The sequence below is a fragment of the Propithecus coquereli genome, unplaced genomic scaffold (assembly GCF_000956105.1).
Source record: "Propithecus coquereli isolate 6110/MARCELLA unplaced genomic scaffold, Pcoq_1.0 Scaffold438, whole genome shotgun sequence".
Classification (NCBI taxonomy): domain Eukaryota; kingdom Metazoa; phylum Chordata; class Mammalia; order Primates; family Indriidae; genus Propithecus; species Propithecus coquereli.
The window spans coordinates 1,833,334-1,849,578 of NW_012150152.1; the positions used below are offsets into that span (position 1 = coordinate 1,833,334).

Consider the following 16,245-nt stretch of genomic DNA (forward strand, 5'->3'; position numbering starts at 1 on the left):
TCCTGCCTCAGCCTCCCGAGTAGCTGGGACTACAGGCATGCACCACCATGCCCGGCTAATTTTTCTATTTTTTTGTAGAGATAGGGTCTTGCTCTTGCTCAGGCTGGCCTCGAACTCCTGGCCTCAAGCGATCCTTCTGCCTTAGCCTCCCAGAGTGCTGGGATTACAGGCGTGAGCCACCACGTCTGGCCAGGGCTCCCTAGATTATTTCTGAGCTGTTTGGGGCTTTTACCCAGAAGTGATCCTTCTCTTGAAAGGTGAACAACAATTTCCCCACCAGCGACTTACATGAGGCTGAAGAGACCTTCCAGATCTGTTGGGGGCGCTAAGGAGAAGACTGGTGGCAGAGCATGGGTAGGCAGGGACAGGCGACAGGACCCTAACGTTGGGAGAGCCCGGGCACCTCAGCAGGCACTGTGACCCTGGCCAAGTCACTTGCCCTCTCTGAGCCTCAGCACAGATCACAAAACAGGGTTGTAGCATTGGATGATAAGTCAAAGCTCCCTTTTCCTTCAGAGCTGGGGCCACTCTCCGTACAATGAAAGGGCCACAGTGTCCCTGTTCCTCTCTCCCTAATACTCACCATGGCTTGCTTTTTTTAACTCACAGGAATCACATCCTATTAATATTTAAGTTTGGGGCCACACATGAGCCTTTAATGTTCACATTAGCACAAAACGTGGTATGCCCAAGCTCAAAGGGCTGCAGCAATTGTGACTTCTGTCACGTTACCATTTATTGAGCACTGACCGTATAGCTGGCCCTGGGTGGGTGCTCCCCATGCAGGTGCATTTTGAACACCCTGAGCCCAAATCAGCTGCTATTCCTTCTACATTATTACTTTATCTTCATAGCAGCTCTGCAGGGTGGGCAGTTTTATGTTTCCCATGGTATAGACGGGGAAACTGAGGCTCAGAGAGATGACTTGTCTGTTACAGCAGAGCTGGGACCTAAACCTGAGCCCGCCCTCTGCGTGGCTCAGGCTTCCCGGGCCAGCCCCTCCGTGGGGTGCCCCCGCTGGGAAGGATACTAAAGGTGGAACAGGACGCCGTCTCCAGATCGTAGAGGCAGCTGCAGAGCTCGCGGGGGTCGGAGGTCAGGCCGGACAGCTGCAAAGAAGCACAGGCCTCAGCAGGGTGCTTCCTGGCCCTCAGCGGACCCCAGGGCACCCACCGCAGCCCCAGCCTCACCCAGGCCGTGTCATCGTTCACCACCACCAGCGCGAACTCGTGGCTCTTGCCAATCTTGTGTTTTGTCCGCACGAACATCTCGATCATCTTCTGCGAGACGTTGAGGGCATTGGTTTTGGAGCTGGGGAGGCAGAGAGTGGAGGAGGGTTAACGTCCCCTCACCCATCCACCCCTGAGAACCCTCTAGCAGCCCCACAATAAGGCCCTGGAGGCTCTGATCACACAGCAGGTGGCTGGCGGAGCCTGGCCGCAAACCCAGCACTGCTGACCTCTGACCTCTTGTCCTCTCCAAATGGGTCCCTCTGGAGGCCCTGCTGGAACTTCCCTCAGCCGTAGGCAGTCGTGGGTACCAGTGAAGGGAAGGTCTCGTCCTTAGCATCTCCCGGGAGCCCCTCAAGGCCCACCCAGGCCCTGCTGCCTGACCCCACAGAGACCCAGAGGGCAAGAGGCTCTCTCGGGAGGGAGCACATGACTCCCAAAGCAAGGGCTTTGGGGTCAGCCAGACCTGGGTGTGAATCCCGGCTCTGCCCAATTGCTGTGAGACCATGGGCGAGTCGCTTTGTTTCTCAGAGTCTCCAAGCCATTGCTGTGAACAGAGCCCCGAGGGGCCGCAGCCAGTTGTCCTTGCTACTCTCTGATACTGCCAGAGCAAGCTGCTGTGAGTCTCAGAGTGAAGGCCCCATATGTTTTGGGCTGGCCTCTCCCAAAATGTTCCCAAATGTCCCTCTTACCCATTGAACGACTCCAGCTTTGGCAGTGACATTTCCTCTGACAGGTCCAGGCAGATGATCTGAAAGGAAGGTGGAGGGTAGAGAGGGGTGCTTTGACTTCAACGCCAGCCCCCATGCCACTCGCCGGCCCTCTGCAAGCAGCCCTGTCTGAAAAGGCAGTACGGTGACCTCCAGTTCCAGCCAAGCCATCCTCTTTGGAAGCTAATGGCTCAGCAGAAAGAATACTGGACTGGGAGTCCAGGTTGATGAACAAATAAATAAAGTAGAGAACGTCTGACACAGAAACATAAAAATGAGGACATAGTGGGTTGAACTGTGGCTCCCAAAAGACATGTCCACCCAGAACGTCAGAACGTGACCTTATTTGGAATCAGCGTCTTTACAGATGTAATTAAGGTAAAGGTGTTCAGATAAAATCATCCTGATTCAACGACAAGCGTCTTTATAGGAGACAGAAGAGAAGGAGACACAGAGACGAAGACCATATGAGGAAGAAGGCAGAGATTGGAGTGATGCAGCCACAAGCCAAAGAATGCCTGGAGCTACCAGAAGCTGGAAGAGGCAAGGAAGGATCCTCCCCTGGAACCTCCAGAGGGGGCACAGCCCTGCTGACACCTTGATTTCAGGCTTCTGGCCTCCAGAACGGTGAGAATAAATTTCTGTTGCTGTAAGCCACCAAGTCTGCGGTAACCTGTGGCAGCCATAGAGAACCAACACAAACGGAATGTATGCAGAGTGTATCCCCAAGCAAGAGTGTTTAACTCAAGGTTCCCTAGCACCCCAAAGCCTCAGGCCAAACCCCCTACTCACCACCTTCTCTGGACAGTTGACCCTTGGTGTCCGAACCTGGACCTCAGGGGTTGGTGGAGGCACCTGCCAGGGCTTGGGGCCGGCTCCTGGAGCACTGGGGGTCCCATCATCAGCACTGGCTGCCTCGCCCTCACCCTCACTGCGGCTGCCCACGCTGGCCTGAGTCCCCAGTGCCCGGTCCTCGGCCCCTTCAGGGTTGGAGCGTGTGCGCGGCCTAGGCTCTGCCAACTGCTCCTCTTCCTCCTCCTCCTCCTCAGTGGGGCTGCCGGGTTCTGCCACTTCCATGGCTCCTGTGTGGCTGGATGCAGCAGGAACAGGCGAAGCCAGGATCCTCCCTTTAGGGGTTTTTAAAACATTTGGTCACTAATAAAGAAGATGGGTCATGAGCTGCTTACTGACTGTAAGGGTCACTCCTCTTAGGGACTCTGTTTCCTAAGCTAGAATGGGTGCCTTTTACACCTATCAGCCCAGCACCCTTCTGACATGACAGAACAGTCTCCCATTTTTTTCTGCAGGGCTCACCCCAATGGCTCAGAGATGGGCTCGTGACTGAAAACTGGCCAGGCAGTGGGAGATCTGGGACTTCCAATAGTGCCAGGGAGGAGACTCCCATTAGGGTTGCAGACCTGGGAGTATAGAGGTTGAGAGCTGCCAGGAGCCTCTTTGCCTCTAAGAGGGGAAAGAGAGTCGAGTGCCTGAAGTGACGCCCAGAAAACGGCAGATCGATTTCTGACCACCTGGACCTAGCTATGCTTGGATCCAATCTATAAGCCACTAACCTCCCTTTCTTGCTTAAGCCAGATTCAGTTGGGTTTTCTGTTATCCGAAACTGAAAATGTCTTGGTGAATAAAGGAATAACCTCTGGGATTCTCCCCAGTGGGCCCTGGGCAGACCAGCGGGTGTCTGCACAAGGGAGGCGCACGGATCTGAGTGTTATGGGTCCCTTTGGAGAGAAACGGGGCGCCAATGGAACAGTTTGCCTATCTGGGCAATAGGCATGGGCTTCCCAAGATGGTCTCTGGGTGCCTTGCAGCCCCCACCGCCTTTAAGAAAAACAACAGAGCTATAGTTACAGCAAGAAGGATGGAGGCTAGACTGCAGGAGAAACCAGAAATGAAGGCAGAAGCTTCAGGGACGGCGAGAGGCTAGACCTCTGGGGCAAAAAGAACTGGGCCTCTAGGGACGGGCCCCGCACCCTTTTACGCTTTAATCACCCAACTTATCCTCACCGTAGCCTGAGCCTCCCTCCAAACCAGCCGTGGACTCTCTAAGAAGTCGCCATTTTTCAGCCGGAAGTTAGGCGGCGTGGCCCCAGCGCCTCCTGGGAACTGTAGTTCAGTGGGCGTCCGGTCGAGCAGAGAGAGAATCTGGAGAGGCTGGAGAGGACTTGGAAGCTGATAGGCTGCGACTGTGCTGGGGTCGGGGTCCCGAATGCGATAGGCTGCCCTGGGAGCGCAGTGTAAAATATGATTGGCTAAAACAAGATTAGTGAGATTTTTCATGTTTGCAGACGGATCGAACTACACTGACCAGTGTTTCTACCGTGATAGGCTAAAATGAGGCAGAAGGGAGGGCCTTGCAATGTAATAGGCTCAGAGGGATGGAGACGGCCTAGCTTGCGATGTGATAAGCTGAGTGGAATTGAGTTGGGCGGGATTTATAGGAAAAGACGGAGCTGATTGGTGATTGGTCGAGTTGGCCCGTCAGCGTGGGGTGAGGTTTCCCGGATGGGGTGGGCGTGGCCTGGGCCTCCAAGGCCCGCCCCATTACTCGTCTGCCTTTTATTTTACATATATTTGCATAAATCAAAAATACTAATCCAGATGTATTTCAAACCTGCCTGCTTTCTTCATGTACATTTCCCACCTTAGCCCCAGAACCGTTTAAAAGCCATTCAAAGCCTCAGTTTACTCGTGAAAGGCTCAGTTCAGCCTGCACATCAGCCAGGCTCTGATTCAAGTATAGCCAGGAAGGGCTTTGTAAGCTGAGCCATGAAAGATGAAGAATTTGCCAGAAAAACAAGGGGTCAAAGGCATTCCAGGCAGAAGGAACCGCCTGGGCAAAGTACTGGAGGCTTGGGAGAGCCCTGGAGTGGCTGTGGAGCCTCTAACAGGTCAATATAGCTGAGGCAGAAGCTAAAAGTGGGAAATTCAGTGAACTCCCCAAGTCAGAGAACTGCGACTTCTCTCCCCACCACCTTTCTTCCCTGGAAGACACAGAGGCAGGAAGAATCAGACTCCAGGCTCTGCACAATTTTAACCAAATGCAGAAGGACGGAAAAGGTGTTTCAGGCAGAGGTTACAAAAGTCCAGGAGGGTGAGAGAGTTGCAAACCTGCTATCCATGGAGGAGGTCACCGTGGCTAGAGCATAGGGCGTGCATGGGGACAGGTGGGCAGCAAGAGCCTTGAGTGCCAGGGTGAAGGGCAAAGGGGAGCCAGGGAAGGTGTGTGAGCAGGGGAGGGGAAGTGCGAGATCCCTGTCTCCAGGACTTGGGTGGGAAAGGGAGTCGAGTGGGCAGAGAGCCCAAGGAGGGAGCTGAGCTGGCATCAAGCCGGGAGGGCAGAGACATGGGCTATGACTATGGATGGAGACCTATTAGAGGTGGGTGCAGGAAAAATGTGGAGGATGTGGGGACCCATCCAGGCTCCGGAGAATGTAGCATTTATGGAGGAGAAACAGGAGCTGGCAGAGGAAGCCAAGATGGGACGGCCAGAGAGGTAGGACAGAACAAGAAGCGCCTGTGTGATTCAGCTCCCCGATGGTGCTGGGCTTTGTGCAAATTGCTTTTTAAAGCTCCCATGACATTGTGAGGGAAATGCTGTCATTACCCCCATTTTAGAGCTGGGGAAACTGAGGTTCAGAGAGGGATATCACTTGCTCAAGGTTACCAAACCCAGATCTGTCTGTGACTGAGGTGAATGAGAACTGTGACCCCATAGTGAAGGGACAGGCAGAGAAGAGAAGCTCACAGGGGACCCAGATGAAAAGCGTCAGCCCAGGGGAACATTATGGCTCTTGAGAAATAAAATCCAAGTGTTGGAGGTGAAGGAGCCATGGGCTTGGATTAGAAGGAGCTGCCACCTTGGGAGTTAAACACATGCCCCCCTCTGGGGCTGGAGGAAGCTGCTGTCCTCAAGAAGGAAATGGTACAATAACAAGTCACATGACCAGGGGAGGGGGTTTCCTGTTTCCCGGCCCCTCCCAGGCCAGCCTTGGCCAGCCCAAGCCTGAGCCGGCCAGAGGGACCCCAAGAGTGTCCAGGGACTCAGGCCTCTGCCCAAGGTGTCCCCACAGGAACAGAGAGGTAGAGGGTTCTGAAGGGGCTGAACCCCAGGATTGGGGGCCTCCGATTTAGGAAGACCCTGGGAAGGAGAGGTGACTCTTGGATCCCGATCCGAGGTCCAGATAGCAGAGGAAGGGGAGCACAGAGGTAGTGAAAGTAAAGGAGGAAGAGGAGAAGGGGGAGGTCAGGGCAACCTTGAGGTAGTGAACTGCCTGTCAAGGGAGGCATTCAAATGTGCCTAATCAACACTAATAACTCAAGACCCCCTCCAGGAGAGAATTCAATGCCCCATTTCACGGAAAAGGAAATTGAAGCCATCACTTGCCCAGGACAACGAAGGCAGGAGCTGAGAGCAGGCTGTGTTTTTAGGGGTGAGAACGGAGCATTCAGAGGGCACTGGTTTCTGGACAGCAATGAGTGCCTGGGCCACACGGCCCCGAAGCCGGCGAGGGAGGCATGCTACGCCAGTAAGTGTCCCCCTCCCCCACCACACCCAGCTCCACAGGACCCCAATGTCTGGCCCTGCCTGGCTCAGAAATGGGCCCTGGGGGTCATTTGCAGGGTGAACTGGATCCCGTGGCCGAGAGTTCAGAGGAGGCTGAGGCAGCCAGTGGGACCTCCAAGCCCAGCCCTGTGCTGCCTCCAGACAGCTTCGGACCAGAGTTGTTGGGCCCCATGGCAGGAGTCAGTGACCAGGGCCTAGGGAGCAGGTAAGACCTGCTTGGCCCATGCCCAGGCACATCTTTGCCATCCATGGACCTGCCAATGCCCCTCCCCTGCTCACACACCTGCCATGGCTCCCCATTGCCCTCAGCCCAACTTTCAGCCCTGCAGAAGGCATCCCTGGCCTTGACACACAGCTCCTGTATGCCAGTTGCCCAGAACCTTCTATCTCTTACCTCCCGGTCTTTGCCTGCACTGTGCGAAGGCAGGCAAGGTGCCCTTCCTCACTGCGCACACTGCAGCTCGTTCTTCGCGCTGCCTCCCCAGCCCAGGTCTCCCTGCTGGACCACTGTCCAGGCTCCTCCCTGTCTCACCCCAGACACCAGCTCCAGAACACGCAGCTCTTGCCAACTCCCTGCCCTGCTCACACCTCCCAAGGACCCTGATGTTTAAGCCCCCAGAATTCTCTGCCCAGCATTGGGTGGCTAAAGTTTCTAAGCTGGTGTTCACAGGACTGACAAGGAGACTGATGGGGACTCTGGCAGAGGACCGGCCTCAGCCTCTGAGGGACCCCATGAGCCTGCAGTGGAAGCCCACCAGGTCCCAGAGGCAGCCCTGCAGGACAGAGAGACTGTCTCCTCCGGGACTGGGACCCCTGATGTGTTTCAGACCCTCCAACATGCTCTGAGCTCCCTGGAGGCGGCTGCTGCTGCCTGGCGCCACCGACCCCCAAGCTGTCCTAGGCTGATGGAGGCAGAGGGGAGAAGCGAGGGGGTCCCAGGGCCCCTCAGGAAGCAGGAGGGGGCAGGGGGCTGCCAGCAGGAGGCAGCTTGCCTGGCGGAGAGGAATGCCTGGCTCCGGCTGGCCCTGGGCAGCCGCGAGAACGAGCTGGTCCGCACACAGGCTTCCCTGCAGGCCATCCGGGCCGAGAAGGAGACGCTGCAGAGGGAGGTGAGCGGAACATTCCTGAGCCCAGGGCTCCCTGTCTGGAAGGGCAGGCCGGCCTGGCACGGCAGCGTTCATTCCTTTGTTCATTCACAAACCCTGATGGAGCACTGACTGCTGGGTCCGCTGACCCAACTAGACAAGCATCTCTGCAATCCTAGTTAAGGTGATCAGGGAAGCCACCAAGGAGGTGACGCTTGAATAGAGACGGAAGGAAGTGAGGGAGGAGCCATTCAAGGGTCTGGGGGAGGAGCATTCCAGGCAGAGAGCATGGCATATGCAAAGGAGCATGACTGGCATGTTTGAGGAACGGCAAGGGGCTGGGCGTGGTGGTCTTGAACTCCTGAGCTCAAGCAATCCTCTCGCCTTGGCCTGCCAGAGTGCTAGGATTACAGGCGTGAGCCATGGTGCCTGGCCCGGGAGAGGGACATTTGAGAGTCCTCAGCATGCGGGTGGGATTTAAAGCCGTGTGGCTGAATGGCATCATGGGAGGCAAGCCCACCTCTTGGGCTGGTAGAGAGACTCAGGGCAGCAGGGCAGCCACACAGGAGTGGATTCATTTCCCTCCAGAGGAGGGCCCATTTCCCTGCTGGGAAAGGTAAGTCTTGAGCAGCCAAGAGACATGTCCGAGGTGATATGGTGGGGGATTTGGCAGGGTGTGTATCTGAGGTTCCTGCCTTCCAGCCAGGGCTGTTGCCACTTCCCCAGGAACAGGCCCTGGGGAGGGCTGGAGGGTGGTTGGAGCCTCCAGGCCTGACATCCCCCCTCATCCGCCTCCTCCCCAGGTTCAGGAGCTGCAGGATTTCCTGCTGAGGCTGGAGCCCTTCCCACCTCCCTCCCACAGCCAAGCCGCTGGCTCAGGCAGTGGTTCCAGCAGTTCTGGGGCAGATGGGGAGCCCTGGGGGACTCAGGTGAGTGTGAGAAGCTCAAACCCATGGTCCCGATGTCCTTAGCATTCAGGGGGATGAGAGTCAAATCCTGGTCGTGGGATCCAATAGCTTCTGGGGTTGGAAAAGGGCTAAACTGACAATCCTGAGCTCTTGGCGACAATCTGGGTGAATCACATCACTTCTTCCCAGAAGGACTCCTTCTCCCTGGCTGACCCCCTGCTCCGGCGCCTCCAGAGCAATTCTAGCACCCAGATTCTTGGGTCTCTCCCGACCCAGCCCCTCACCCCTGAGATGCACATCATGGAAACCCAGATGGAGCAGCTCCAGGGGTAAGAGCCTCAAATGCTGAGCTCATAAGGGCACAGGCACACCCCACCCCCACCCTGAATTATAAACCTAGGAGTCTGGAGCTGGAGCAGGAGTGAGAAGAAGGGTGGAAATCAGGCCCTGACTGCACTGAGAGGCCTCTCACTTTCCCTCTTCCCCACCTTCGGAGGCAGGAGCATCGAGAAGCTCAAATGCTTTAACCGTCTGCTGTCAGCTGTGCTCCAGGGGTACAAGGGCCGCTGTGAGGGCCTCAGCATGCAGCTCAGCCAGCGGGAGGCTGAGGCCACAGCACTCCGTCTGGCCTTGCAGTACAGGTCAGTGCACCCTGCCAATGATGTCACTGGCTGGAGAGGCAATGGGCTTTCCCAGGGTGGCCCCAATCCACAGAGGCAGACAGAGCCCTTGCCAGAAAGCACTTTCCTCCACAGAAGTTAATTAAAGGCAATTCTAATCCCGGGGTGCTGAGGGAGTCTGCATGCTTCCACAGGTGAGGGGAGGGGAAGAAGCGAGGGGTTCAGGAGCAAGTGGGGACTAGCACCTACACAGCAAGATGGAGCTGGGTGTCCTAAAGCACTCAGAACCAGTGTCCCACAGTGAGCACTGTGAGGAGGCATACGGGGCCCTGCTTGCTCTGCGGGAGGCCGACTCAGGAGCAGGGGACCTACAGGCAGCTGAAAAGGAAGCATTGAGGCTGCTGGCACAAGAAGAGGCTGCCATGGATGGAGGAACACTGCAGGGTCCACAGCCAAGGTACCTTGGGAACCCTGGAAACTGCACTGGTTAGTCAGCGAGGTCCTGATTGGGGAACGTGGCTCCCAGAGCTGGCCACGTATTGGGGTTGGCATGGCTATGCCTAACAAGGTTGGTATAGAACTCACTGTGGTTGGTTGACGTGAGGCCCTGCAATCCTGGCCTGTTGCTACTTAAGAAGATTGGCATGGTGGTTGACAGCCTTTGGGGTTGGCATGGGATTCACCAGGGTTGGCATGAAGATGGATGATGGTGCCCACTGATTAGAACTGGCATGATGGTGCTTAAAGGGGTTGGCCTGATGTTTGATGGCACCCACTGGGGTTGGCCTGATGCTTCCAGACAGGGTTGTCAATCTGGGCGATGGTGCCCATTGGGTTGGCATGATGGTGTCCACCATGTTGGCATGAGCAATGGTACGTATTGGGCTGGCTGGCATGATGGTTTTCACCATGTTGGCATGAGCAATGATGCCCACTAGGTTGGTGTAATGGCCTCTACCATGTTGTCTTGATGGAAGATGGTGCCTGTTGGGATTTACATTATGGTGCCCACCATGTTGGTGTGACAGGGCCCACCACAGATGGCATAGGATCCATCATGGTCAGTGAGATAGAAGATGATAGAGCCTACCAAGGTTGGCAAGAAGTTAACCCATCCATGACTGCCACTGTTGACACAGGCCCCTCCTGTTTTCTGTAGCCCGGAGGGCAGCAGTGTGGATAAGCCCACACCACAGGAAGTGGCTATCCAGCTCCGAGATTACATCCAGCGTCTCCAGGAGCGCCGTGCTCTGGTGAAGATTCTCCCAGAGCCTGGATCTACCTTGGCACCCATGCCCACTGTGCCCCGTGCAGAAGCCATAGTGCAGGCCATTCTGGGGACCCAGCCTGGCCCAGCCTTGCCCCGGCTGGAAAAGATGCAGATCCAGCAGGACCTGGTGGACACAAGGGTACAAATGAGCTCTGGCCACTGTGTCAGTCTTTCCTGGTGGGGAAAACCCTTTGATGAGGCTGAGAGGGCTGTGGTTGGGGGACCAAGGAGCAAAGGAGAGTTCTGCTGGGCTGGGGGCAGGCTTCTTGGAGGAAGAGGAATTGGAGCTGGGGTTTTGAGGAGTGAATAGGAGTTTGTCCTTTGGGATTCAGTTTCTCATTCAACTCTGAATGCGACTTTCCAAAATGCCCTTCCTATGGGAAGAGATAGGGACAAGGAACGTAATCTGGGGTTTGTAGTCTGGCATCAAAGACATGAGGATCTGGAGTTGGAGAACTCCAGAACCTTCCACTAAGCTGCTGCTTGACCTTGTCTAGGATACTTGCCCTCTCAGAAATACCATTTCTACAGCTGTAGCTTTTAAGGGAGGAAGGTCATGATGAAGCTCAGAGTTTTTGCCTAACCTGTGCTCAGTGGGTACCTCTTGGGGCCTCAGTTTCCCCAGAAGTTGACCCTAGAGGCAGAATTCTCTGCTCCCTCCTCGGTCCCTCAGGAGTCCCTGGCAGACCTGATGCTGCGGCTGCAACTGGTGCGGCGGGAAAAGCGGGGCCTGGAACTGCGGGAGGCTGCGCTCTGAGCCCAGGGCCCGGCTCACGTGCTCCTGCTGGAGCAGCTGCGGTGGGAGCGGGCACAGCTCCGGGCTGGCGGGCCGAGTGGCAGTGGCGGAGACAGCAGCGGAGGTGGAAGCAGTGGGGACGAGGAGGAATGGTCCCAGGTGAGCATCCCTGTCTGGACCTGGTAGGGATAGCAGCGTACTACTGGCTGTGTGGCCCTGGCCAATCACAGCCCTCTCTGAGCCTCAGTTTCCATTTCTGCACAGAGAAGCCAGTTGCATCGTTATGCTTCATGTCAAAGCTCCCGCCTGCACTTTGGGGGTTCTTTCTTTGAGGGTATCGAGCCCACGGGGTTTAGCATCTTCCACTCAAACTTGAACCTCTTTCTTCCCACCCCCAGGCTGGTCCATACTCCCCCTTCTTTGTCCCTCACTCCCCCAAACGAGGCTGATCTCCTAGATTTTGGAACCAGCCTCCTCTCAGTCCTTTCCCTTTTTCCCATTTCTGTCTGATCATGCTTGTCCTCTGCTTAAGGCCTTCAGTGGCTTCTAGAACACCCAAAGTTCAGGCTTCTTAGTGCAGTTCGAGTCATCGCTCCCAGCTCCAGGGCTTTGTACATGCTGCACCCTGCCAGGAACACTGGTCACCTCCCTCTGCATGTAATAAAGTCCCCAGCCCCCTGCAGGTCTGAGCTTAAACATCGCTTCTTCAAGGAAGCCCTCCTGGACTGCCTTCAGATGAGGTCCCCTGTTGTTATTCACTTGTCAGGGAGCAATTCTACCCTTATTGGTGTATCTCACCACGCTGAGGTCTCCAGAAGGGCAGCCTCCATGTCCAGCTTGGGCTGAGCACACACAAGCTTAGACTAATGTCACTTCCTTCTCTTCTGCCGCCTTTAGGGCCCTCCTGTTGTCCCTGGTGGCATTGGTGGCATTGATGGAGGCCAGGTGGGCAGAGTGTGGGATCCAGATAAATTAGCGCAGGAACTGGCAGCGTCGCTCACCAGGTGTGTGCCTGACCTGGGCTGGGGGCGGGGGGCCAACAGCCCATGGGGATGTTCTGCGTGGCAGAGGCCAAGGTGTACACCTGCATACAGGTGTGTTCCCATGGAAACACTGTGGGCAGGTGGGGGGCAGGAGGGGAGGGAGATAGAATTGGCTGTGGCTGTGAACCACCCCCCCCCCCCGGCCCGCTGCATCAGGGCCGTGGACCTGCGCGAGCAGCTCCAGTCTCTGCGAGAGAAGCTGGAACAGGTGGCTCAGAAGGGGCGAGCCAGACGGGCTCAGGGTGCTGAGCTGAACAGCGATTTATGCAGAGCTCACAGGTGGGCCCCCATCTTGTACCTCCTCCACTGCGATCTCAGATGCATTCCTGGGTCTCTCCGGGCCTCCTGTGAGATAGGCGACAAGTTCAATCCCTCCCACACCTCCCCTGATGCCTGGTGTAAGCCCAGCCCTTGCCGAGTGATGCTGGGAGCCCAGGAAGACCCAATCCCCAAGAGCTCCCAGCCTGGGAAGGGGCGCATGCAGCCCCTGCCTTTCCTGGCTTAGCCATCCCCCTCACCTCCAGCGCCCTGGTCCTGGCCTTTCGAGGAGCCCACCGGAAGCAGGAAGAGCAACGTCGGAAGCTGGAGCAGCAGATGGCGCTCATGGAGACCCAGCACGCCAAGGAGCTGGCAGTGCTAGAAGCCACTGCAGGGGCCCTGGGGAAGCCCAGGCCACCCCGCCTGCCTCCCCGACTGGGGGAGACCTTTTTGTAGGCCCCGCACCCAGCTGTGTCTGGATGTGCCAGACAGTTGTGGCAGGCCATGTCATAAACTGTCCTGGAGTGACATTATGTCGTGCAGCCTGACTTTGTGTCTGGGGGTGCGTTTGGTGTGATGGGGGCTGGTGCACGTGGGTGTCAAGGGCCTGATGGGGGGTGTCCAAGCATTTGAGAAAGACTCAGTGTCTTTGGTCTGGCACCAAGAGGGGTGTGAATTTCTCGGTATGTCTAGTGGGCACAGCCAAAAGCAACTTGGGCTGTGAGCCCAGGTTCCCGGGACTGGGGCAATCTGAAGATCAGTGAGGTTGCACAGCCAGAGCTGAAGTTCCTACTGTCCTCTGCCTCATAAGCCCAGGGAGGGGTCCCCATGGGCGCAGGACACATCTTTCCCTGCCCATTCCTGGCAGATGCTCTCGAAGAGGAAGATATCCATATCCCAGAGGGGGACACTGAGGCTGAAAGGTTCCAGTTCAGTGTGTGGTCGAGAGCTTGCTCCTAAAGGGCAGATAAGGTTTCTGGGTAGAGGACAGGCACAGCAAAGGTAAAAGCCTGGAACTCGGTGGCATTGTACTTGGAGAGGAACTCGGTATACATACCAGTGGTGGGCAAGGAGGTCTGGACCACTGTGTCCAGCTTGAGAAGTTCGAGCTTTCTCTTGGGGAACGGAGCTATGGGAAGTGTTTGTACCAGGTTAATAGCAGGCAGCTGATTAGCATGTCATTTGCATAGATCCCCCCCAGCAGGCTGGCTGGGTCAGGAGAGGGGGCCTGGGCTGGGATTAGTGGCCAGATGTACACTCCTGGGTGGTAGCTGAAACCCAAAGCAGGGATTAGAAAGGTTTTGGTCCCCAGCTTGGGGGGTGTGGCGGGCGCTCGAGGCCACAACTGTGCAGGTGTGTGCAGGGGGGCTGCCTTTCCCAGGGGGGACAGGCTGGCCTGAGGTCAGCGCCAGTCAGTGGCCTGAACCCTCAGGTCCTCCTGACCCGAGAGGCGGAATACGAAGTGGGGACACGGTCCTCCCAAGTGAGTGCCCTTGCCACGGTGACCTTGGGACCCCAGTGCTCTCTTTGGACCCGGCTTCTGGCTTTGAAGAAAGCAGGGAAACTGAGACAGGCCACGCTGTCCATGGGTGGAGGGCAGAGAAGCTGAATTTCCTCCCTCTTGTCCCCCTTCCCCAAGAGTCTAAGCCTGACCTTAGCCCCCAGTTCCACCAGGTTGCCCGTGGAAGGGCAAAGGGAGCCAAGGTCACTTGCTGGGGGGGGGCGGGGGGGGCAGGTTCCCAGGCTGCGGGAGCCCAGTCTGACTGTTGCCACCTGCGCCCCCGCGGCAGATGGGCCTAGGCCCTTTTGTCCCTGGTCTGTGGCTGCCGCAAGGTCAAATGTCACCGCGGGGCCACGGGCAGGGGTCAGGGGGGCGGGGCCGAGCCTCAACCCACCCCCCAGGCAGGTCCGGGGGTGGGGGGGCGGACTGGAACTACTGGAGATTCCGGGATCTGTGGTGGTCCTTCTCCCCCTGGCTCTCACCCAGCCCCAGGCCCCCCTTCTAAGCCCCCGCGGCTAGACTCAGCTCCCACAAACCCCAGTTCCCTGTGCCCTCCCCTTCGCGCCTCCCCCTCTTCCCTGACCCTTCTCTTCCTTCTAAGTCCCCTATTTAATCCCTTCTCTGAAATCTCACCCCAGTGCCCCCTACCAAGGATACCAGCAGATCCAGGCCAGGGACCTATGTTCCCTGTCCTCACCCCAAAAAACCAGCCATGCCCCTACATTGCCAGCAGCCCCAGAACCAAAAGGTCCTCTCTGCCCACCCAGACCACCCTCCCCCACTTCCCCAGCGGGGCTTACATAAGGCTGTGGGTCCAGCCCTACTCCAGTCAGACCCATGGGAAGTCTTTCCTCATATCTAACCCTCGTCCTTCCTGCTTTCTGTATTTACTAAGCCCTCCTCTACCTCCCACTCAGCCAGACCTTCCCTGGGGGAGATCAAGAGGCCCAGGGCTAGGTGTGTTGGCTCTCCTTGAACCTCAGTTTCCCTTTAAGTGTTGCACGATCTCCAAGCATCTTCCCACCTCCCTCTGGGGAGGGTGTCCCCTCAAGTATCATCTAGGAAGGAGGAGGCATAAGGGCAGGTGAGCAGGCTGGCATTGCTGTCCTGCCTGGAGCTCTCAGGTGTCCAGCTCTGGGCCCAGGGCTGGGCAGAGAACAGGCTGGGTGGCTGGGCCTGAGGGACTCTGAGGTGAAAGGTCACCCCTAAGGGCTGGGAGAAGGGCTTTTTTCCAGCCAGTTAAATGTTAACAGGCCCAGAGCCAGAGGAGGCCAGGCCTTGCATACAAAGGGTGCTTAATAAATGCTGGTAGGGCCCCAGCCCCAAGTCTGGAGGGTTGGGTGAGATAGTGGTGCAGGGATTGGAGGCGGGTGGCAGCTGGGAGGCTCCAGGGAGCCTGGAAAAGACATCTGCAGTACAGCTGGCCGCCAGACCAAGCCCTTTCTGTAAAGCACAGAAAGAAAAGGAAATGAAACGGGAAAGGGGGCAGGCCCCGGCAGGGGAGGTGGGCATTCCCGCCGCCTCCAGCCGCGCTGGGCCGGTGGGCGCCCTGCCCCCAGAGGCCTGAAATTCTGGAGCGGGGCCCCCTGACCTCGCCCCCAGGCAGCCAGCCTCAGACCACAACATTCCTTCCCCTGGAGACTGCAGGCACCAGGTGCTAACCCAGGCAGGGAAAGGGTGGGGTGGCGGGGTTTGATGCGGCGACTCTCTGGAAGTGGAAGCGAACACAGTCCACCACGCAACTGTGCAAAGAAATGCTCCACGGTGTGCGTGTGTCTTGCACAGGGGCGTGCCCCCCGGGTGCAACTGGCCCCCTGTCACAGCTTCTGCCGGGAATGCGTTGGAGGGGGGCGTTCCGAGGGGCGCCCGGAGGGCGGTTGAGCGACACAACGTCCAAGGCCAGAGGTGGCGGGGCGGGCTTTGGAGAGACATCTTGGCGAGGCTCGAGGAAGAGCGGAGGGCAGCCGCGGCCCAGGACCCCGCCGCGGCCCGCCAGGGGTTAAGGCTGGAGCAGGGCGCGGGCGGGGGCGCGGGGGGAGGGGCAGGAGGGGGAGGGTCAGGCCCGGCGGTCCCGCGCTCCGCCCCCGTCCCTCCCGCCGGCCCGGGCGCCTGGCGCCGCGCGCGGCCACCCATGCCCTTATAAGGGCGGCCGTCGCCGGGGCAACGAGCGCCCGCCCCCAGCCCGCGGCGCGCGCCCCTGCCCCCGCCCCCGCCCCCCGCCCGCCCGGCGGATGGAAGGGGCCCGATCGATGTGGTGGTGTCGTGCTCTCCGGGGCCTCGAGCCGCGTGACGGGCGAGGGACC

The 16,245-nt window shown here is 57.8% G+C and overlaps 2 protein-coding genes across 3 annotated transcripts in view; one reads left to right on the forward strand and one right to left on the reverse strand.

Annotated features, from left to right (window-relative positions):
• BABAM1 (BRISC and BRCA1 A complex member 1) overlaps nt 1-4,032 on the reverse strand; it is a 7,645-nt gene extending 3,613 nt beyond the window's left edge. For both annotated transcript variants that reach the window (XM_012654120.1, XM_012654119.1), the window contains exons 1-6: nt 3,962-4,032; nt 2,732-3,066; nt 1,922-1,980; nt 1,191-1,311; nt 1,031-1,109; nt 289-313 (exon numbers count right to left, since the gene is read on the reverse strand). In XM_012654120.1, coding sequence (XP_012509574.1) covers nt 289-313; nt 1,031-1,109; nt 1,191-1,311; nt 1,922-1,980; nt 2,732-3,016 — 569 coding nt within the window. In that variant the 5' untranslated portion in view covers nt 3,017-3,066; nt 3,962-4,032. The remainder of the gene's footprint in view (nt 1-288; nt 314-1,030; nt 1,110-1,190; nt 1,312-1,921; nt 1,981-2,731; nt 3,067-3,961) is intronic.
• Nucleotides 4,033-5,976: 1,944 nt separating this feature from the next.
• Nucleotides 5,977-12,965, forward strand: USHBP1 (Usher syndrome 1C binding protein 1). The gene is given in 13 exon segments (XM_012654056.1): nt 5,977-6,037; nt 6,386-6,483; nt 6,578-6,726; nt 7,192-7,630; nt 8,410-8,535; nt 8,707-8,843; nt 9,015-9,155; nt 9,436-9,591; nt 10,294-10,543; nt 11,078-11,299; nt 12,038-12,144; nt 12,340-12,462; nt 12,708-12,965. Coding segments are annotated over 12 exon segments (2,094 nt in total). The 5' UTR covers nt 5,977-6,037; nt 6,386-6,429; the 3' UTR covers nt 12,898-12,965.
• The last annotated feature ends 3,280 nt before the right edge of the window (nt 12,966-16,245 follow it).